This window comes from Orycteropus afer, unplaced genomic scaffold, assembly GCF_000298275.1.
Source record: "Orycteropus afer afer isolate SDZICR_OR568_19922 unplaced genomic scaffold, OryAfe1.0 scaffold00170, whole genome shotgun sequence".
Taxonomy (NCBI): Eukaryota; Metazoa; Chordata; class Mammalia; order Tubulidentata; family Orycteropodidae; genus Orycteropus; species Orycteropus afer.
The window spans coordinates 6,229,257-6,236,578 of record NW_006921757.1 but is presented as its reverse complement, the minus strand read 5'-3'; the positions used below and the strand labels follow the sequence as shown (position 1 = coordinate 6,236,578).

General features: G+C 35.7%; 1 protein-coding gene across 1 annotated transcript in view; it reads right to left on the bottom strand.

Annotated features, from left to right (window-relative positions):
- The window catches only part of WASL (WASP like actin nucleation promoting factor), a 122,704-nt gene that overhangs the window by 36,966 nt on the left and 78,416 nt on the right, over positions 1-7,322 (bottom strand). The window contains exons 7-8 of the mRNA XM_007946748.2: positions 5,987-6,029; positions 4,826-4,979 (exon numbers count right to left, since the gene is read on the bottom strand). Of these exons, the coding sequence (XP_007944939.1) occupies positions 4,826-4,979; positions 5,987-6,029 (197 nt within the window). The remainder of the gene's footprint in view (positions 1-4,825; positions 4,980-5,986; positions 6,030-7,322) is intronic.

The following is a 7,322-nucleotide window of genomic DNA, read 5'->3' as shown; positions in this document are numbered from 1 at the left end:
TTCAAGTGGTTGACAGTGGTAGCTAGGCACCATCTACTTCTTCTGGTCTCAGGGTCATATAGGTTGAGGTTCGCATGGTCCACTAGCCCCTTGGACTATTTCCATGTGTCTTTGTTTTCCTCATCCTTCTCTGTTCCAGATGAGAGACCAATTGCTGCATTCCGATGGCTGCTTACAAGCTCTTAATACCCCTACTCACCAAAATAGGATGTAGAACAATGTTCTTTGTGTAGTATTTTATGCCAATTGAGCTTGATGTCTCCACGACCATGACCCCGAGCCCACAGGCCCAACAATTCGCTCCCTCAGGATAGCTGACCGTGACTAAGAAGTTATCATAACTTTGCCCTATTAGTTCTATTTATATGGATATTCTTATAGCATATATGATGAACACATATGTAGAAATATCTTCTGCCAAGTTTATATATGGTCATGGGTATATTCCCTTTTGCCTAGACATACCTGATCATTGCTATTGTGTTGATCACTCACTTTTGTTATACTGCCTTTCCCTTCACCCAAATTAATACTCGTCTCTTACCTATCTAGCAATTTTCTCTCTCATCCCTGGTAACCAGCAAAGAAAGTTTCCTTCCATATATAAATTTTTCCTTTTCACAACAGTGGACTACTACAATATTTATATTATTATATAAATATATTTTGTTGTAACTAATTTTTATTTTATGCTTTTCATCCTTATGCAACAATTGGTCTCTCCTCATCCGGAGCAAAGAAGGATGATGAAAACAAAGACACATGGAAATAGTCCATGGACATTTAAGAAGTGTATATATATTAAGAATATATATATATATTTATATTATTAGATTTATATTTAGATTCTTAGGCAAATAATACACATTACATGTTTTTCTGCCAACTATGCACCCCCCCCATTTATTTTCTTAAGTGCACTATGTTGCATTATATGCGTGGGCATGTTATTTGCAGGATAAAATATGGTACACAGTCAGTTCTCATGGCTTCACCAAGAGCTTTTTATTCACAATCTTTGGTATATAAAATATTCCCTTAGTAGAAGAGAATTATATTTCCTTTCAATTTGCAGTAAGTGTATTTATTGGAATAATTTAGGGCCCAGCTACCATGCCTTCAAATAAATACTACATCATTATTCAGAAAAAGAGTTAATTTATAGTGATTAAATTTCCAGCTGTATCCAGCTTAACACAAGTTCTGCATTTCTATTACTTTGAAAAGTGATTCTGGAAATTTCCTAAATTTTCTTGAAAAAACATCTACTGCCAACTTTAATTCTTACCAGCTGCTCTGCGGAAGGAAGATGGGGCAATCTACTCCTGTAAAGATTTATTGCTTCAGAAACCCATGAGGGTTGCTATGAGTCAGAATCGACTTGATGGCAGTGAGTTAGCGTACACAGGAAGGAAAGTATCCAAAAGGCATGCCACATCACAAGTTAGCAAAGTGAAAGAATGCCAACAGGAAAGGAAAGAATAGTTGGCATGATGCTAGGTTTACATGCACAAAATGACACCACACACTACAACCAAGTCAGATAGTCTACAGATTTTCAAAGCTCTAAGAGTCACCACACACAAGAGCATCAGAATGACAACAGCACTTCTTAAATGTTCATGGACTATTTCCATGTGTCTTTGTTTTCCTCATCCTTCTTTGCTCCGGATGAGGAGAGACCAATTGTTGCATAAGGATAAAAAGCATAAAATAAAAATTAGTTACAACAAAAAAACCCTGCTCTTACTATCAAAGTTTAGTCAAAAAGGAAGACTGAGCTTACAGAACAAACCTTGCTCCAACAGCACTTTATAGAAAAAAGCTCACATATTTAAAAACAGTTAAATATTATTTTGGATCAACAGTAATATTAAAAGTAATTGGTAGATATTCTCTAGATATCTATAGGAATTGTTAGCAGAGACTATGAAAAAATGTAAATATAACTCATACTTAAAGAAAATGTAGTGCTGGAGAATTTACGAAACATTACAGACTTATTCTCGTGCACTCTGGAGATGAAGCAAATAGATAAACATTATTTAACAGAAAATTAAATTTATGAGACCGCTAACAACTCCCTAAGGAGGCAATTGTAGAGCTATGTGTTTATCTCTGGCTAGACACTCCTGCATGCCCCCAAATTAATGTAAAAATGTAAATATATTTTATACAGGCAGTTGAAATAATGCCAACCATGGAAAGCTATCCCTAAAAATAAGCATTGTTGTTGTTGTCGTGTGCCGTCGAGTCAGACCCGACTCATAGCAAACCCCTCCTCGGGTTTCTGAGGCAGTATCGCTACGGAAGTAGATTGCCCCATCTTCCTTCAGAGGAGTGGCTGGTGGGTTTGAACCGCCAGCCTTCTGGTTAGCAGTCAAGTGCCTTAGGCACTATGGCACTATGCTACCAGAGCATATTAAATATTAACTTAAAAAATGGTGTTGTGGCCAAGAGGTTTTTTTTTTTTTTTTTAAATTCCTCAGAATGTCAGTAAAATTATTTAAATATAGATGAAGTAAAAGCTCTGGCTCATACAGCAATATTTTTTCTAAATTTAGGATCTATTGAACCAAAAGGTTAGTTTGAGGAGACAGTGAAACAACTCACTGAAAGTTAGATTTGGAGTCAGGATACATGAACTCAACTCCCTTGAAAACCAGCACACCACAGCATGCATAACCTAAACCACTAGGCCAAATGACAGCCCACATACATACCACTCCACTGTGGAGGACCTATAGAACAGATTGTTAGAAGTTAATGAACTTCAACAAATACTTTCACGGACACAGAGAAAGTATGTTGGAAATCACAAGTCACTTTTTATTAACTTGATTACATGAGTTTGCAATCAGATCAGTTTCAAGAGATTTGATTCAGCAGATTTTACAAAGCCTATTTCTAAAATAACTTCATAAACTTCTCCCTTTCTAATTTATTTGTTTCATACTTCTGAGTATCAATTTATATTAATTTGCCTTTTTACTCTTCCTTTTTTAAAAAATTTGTCTTCATGAAATCATTCTTTGGTGTCTAAAAGGTTCCACGCTGGCAGTTAGGTTCTTGAATAAAGTAAAAATTTAACTTTGTTCTCAAAGTATGCTTTTTTCATGCCTGCGTCTTTTTTTTTGTTTTTTTTGAGGTAATTCAATTGAAAGGTATAGCCTAATTTGATGTTTCAAAAGCAGCCAGAATGAAAGTGCACCTTAACCTAAATAACAAACCATATCAAATTCCTACATCAACTCTCTATTACATTCAGGTGAGAGGGGAGCAGTAGGACTGGTCCGATAATGTCAAAAGTAGCTTATAAACTCATAAATGCAGAGCACTCAGAGAAACAGACATCGTGCTTTCTTCGGTAATGCAAGGTAGGTGGCAGCATTGGAGGAAGAGTCAAAGAACAAGTTCAAGTCACAAGACCTACCACCATCTGCACCAACAATAACTGCTACTGACTCGAGGAGCATTTAAAAACAACAGGAGCATTGTGGCCAAGATGTTTTATTTATTTATTTTTTTAAAATACACCAAAATTTGGAAATGCAATTTTTTCCACATAGTTAAGATAAATTAGCATAATGCTAGTTTCAGTGGAACTAGCCCTATGTTTCCACAAAAGCAATGATGAACTTAACAGTTGTTATTTATTTGTTTTCACATAAGGCTATATGTAAGGTATTGCAGGGAAGAACCAAAGCCCTATCTTTTTATCTGAATATTATTAAGAGACCAGTGCTAGTGCTAGTATAATGTTTACTGAACATATGAAGCAATCAATTAACCACTAAAAAACATAAGCAATGAGAAAGATACAGGTAAACCAAACACTGAATTTTTGCTCTGCTATACTGTTTATTCTGAGTGAGCAAAAGCTAGGAAGCAAGAAAAGCAGTCCTGAACGGACATAGTTAGAATTACTGTATCTGCATTTTATTGTGATAATTCAGGCATAAATAAAATGCTTCAGATGAAATATCAGATCTTAAAAGGCTGCAAAGGTGTCATGCTCTCAGATACCAAAAGACAAATTTTACACTTTCTCCAAGAAAAAAGTATTTCAAAATTAATGGAAAGACTGACCTTATTTACATTCTGGAAATGCTTATCAAAAACCCACTGCCACTGCAGACTGCCACAACTTTCTACCCTTGGAGTAGGTGGTGCATTCGAACCACTGATCTTTCAGTTAGCAGTTGAATGCTTAACCACTGAGTCACCAGGCCTCCATACGATAGTGATGAAACCCAAAACCAACTTCAAGGCCTTCAAGTCGATTTTAACTCATAGTAACCCTGTAAGACAGAGTAGAACTGACCCAGAGGGTTCCCAGGGCTATAAATCTTTTAGAAAAGCAGACTGCCACATATTTCTCCCACAGAGCAGTCAGTGAGTTCAAACTGCCAATCTTTAAGTTGGGGGCTGAGCACTTTAACACTTCACCACTAAGGCTCCTTAAAATACTGATTAGGGTGATGATACTTAAATTACAACTTCTAAATTGTAAAGAAAACACCTTTAATGGTTATTGCTAGATTAAACGTTCAGGCAACTACAATTTTTTATTCTAAAATAGAAGATGGATTTTCATCAAGTTAATCTAAAACTTTTTAATAACAAACAAAACCTTACCAAGCTTTTTAGTTATACAAAAACAGTAACAGACATGGCAAACTGGGCCAAACTAGTCAGTCATAAATTCAAACACTCTGCTCAAGAAAAGTTTCGTGTGACTATGTATAACTAATATAATGGAAATGACCACAAAAGATTTAAAAGAAAATATAGATCAAAATGTCTGAACAGAGCTAAAAGTTACCTTGCCTTCGTAATTCATTTTTAACAGCTTCAACACCTCCTGTTTTTTCAATGAAGTCATATATAACTTTCGATGTTTCTCTGTCTTTAAGTTGTGCCTCTGAGATTCCACACATATCAAAAAGATTCTTCAATTCTGGATCCAAATTATTCAGCTATAACAGACAAAATAATTGCTAATTATAACATCTATAACAATTTTAAAAATATGAGTATGATAAAACTTAATTCTCATTTATGAAATTATGCCCTTTAAGAAATTATTTTTAAGTTTATTTTAATACAGTTACATTACTTATATGCTAATTAAACTTTGTAATTAAAAAATAAAAATAACTAGAATGGATAAGCAGCGTCAATTTAGTATTTTATTCCGTTTTGTGTTCCCTGCCTTCAAGAAAGGGACCTCATTCAGACTCTTACTAACTCATTCAGGAGTTGAGTATCTCCAGTGCTCTCCTATTTCACCTGGTGCAAAGTAAGTTTTAGGTACGAACACAACACACACAAAAGTAAATAAATTTGAGAATAAGGAATCCTTGTATTCCCAAGCACTTTTCTACATTCTCAACACAAAGAAGCACTGAATAGGTATTTGTGGATTTAAAATCATAACAAAAGTAACCAAAGAGATTTATTATTTCAATTACAAATAGTATTTCTCTTCAAAACAATTTATTCAAACCTTAAGTATCTGTCAAATATGAAACACATGTAATTTTGATAGATAACCAGAACAGACAAAATATTAAAAATATTTTTGCCAACAATCTTACCTACTCTGCTCACAGTACTATATATTGATGAATTATGAAACTACCAAAAAGAACAATGGGATGAAAAGATCAGTAACAAATGGATAATAAGACTATTATGAAAGTATCTTTCAGTCATTTGGTACATATTTCTCTAAAATTATTATCATTGAGCAAAAATAATTTTCTTCTCCTGGCTTTCAAAACAAACAAACTCTGCCTTTAGATACCTAGCCATAAACAACTGAACAATACTATGGTTTCAGACTTCAGTGGCATACATACATGAACATACAACCTACTGCCATTGAGACACAAACACACGCACATCCAAACAAAAATCTAAAGATAGGCTGTAACATCCCCACACTTTAGAAGAACACTTAGGGCTTGAAAAAGATACTTACATCAAAGCCAGTATTGGGATCCCAACCAACATGCCCAATATGCCTTTAAGTAGATGAGAGAGGAACAAAAAATGCATAAAGAGCATTAGAAACATGATACACATGAAACCCAAATTTTTGTTACATTCTTTGAACTTTTTGGCCTAAAAGTTTTGAGAACTTTTAATTCTCATAGAGATAACCATGTTCTGAGAAAAAAAACTATGGACAAGGAGTCAGAAATCCAAGATCTACAACTGGCTCTGCTACTGTTGTTGTTGTTAGGTGCTGTCGAGTCGGCTCTGACTCATAGAGACCTTTTGTACAACAGAACAGAACTCTGCCCAGCCGCGCGCCATCCTCACAGTACTTGCTATATCTGAGCCCATCGTTAAAGCCGCTCTGTCAATTCATCTCAATGAGGGTCTTCCCCTTTTTCACTGACCCTCCACTTTACCAAGCATGATATCCTTCTCCAGGGAACGGTCCCTTCTGACAACAGGACCAAAGTAGGTGAGAGGTCTGGCCATTTCCTCTTCTAAGGAGCATTCCGGCTGCATTTCTTCCAGGACAGATTTGTTAGTTCTTCTGGCAGGCCATGGTACTTACAGTATTCTTCCCCAACACAACATGAAAGCATTAACTCTTCTGTGATCTTCCTTACATTGTCCAGCTTTCACATGCATGTGCACACTTAGGATAGGCACATCTTACTTTTCAAAGAGACATCTTTGCTCTTCAGCACTTTAAAGAGGTCATCTGAAGCACATTTACCCAGTGTCACCTGTCCTCTGATTTCGTGACTGCTCCTCCCATTAGTGTTGACCGTGGATCCAGGTAATATGAAATATTTGACAACTTCAATCTGTTCTCCATTTATTGTGACGCTGCATATTGGTCTGGGTGTGAGGACTTTTGTTTTCTTTATACTGAGGTATAATCCATACTAAAGATTGTATTCCTTGATCTTCATCTAAGTGCTTCAAGTCATTTTCATTTTCAGCAAGCAAGGTTGTATCATCGGCATATTGTAGGTTGTTAATGTTTTCCTCCAATCCTGATACCATGTTCTTTTTCATACAGTCCAGCTTCTTGGACTATTTGCTCATCATACAGATGGCTTAAGTATGGTGGAAGAATATAACCATGATGCACACCCTTCCTGATTTTAAGCCAAGCAGTATCCCCTTCTCCTGTTCTAACGACAGTTTCCTGGTCTATGTACAAGTCCTCATGAGCACAATTAAGTGTTCTGGAATTCCCATTCTTTGCAATGTTATCCATAATTTGTTATGATCCACACAGTTGATTGCTTTTGCACAATCAATGAAAGACAAGTAATCTTTTTTTTTTTTTT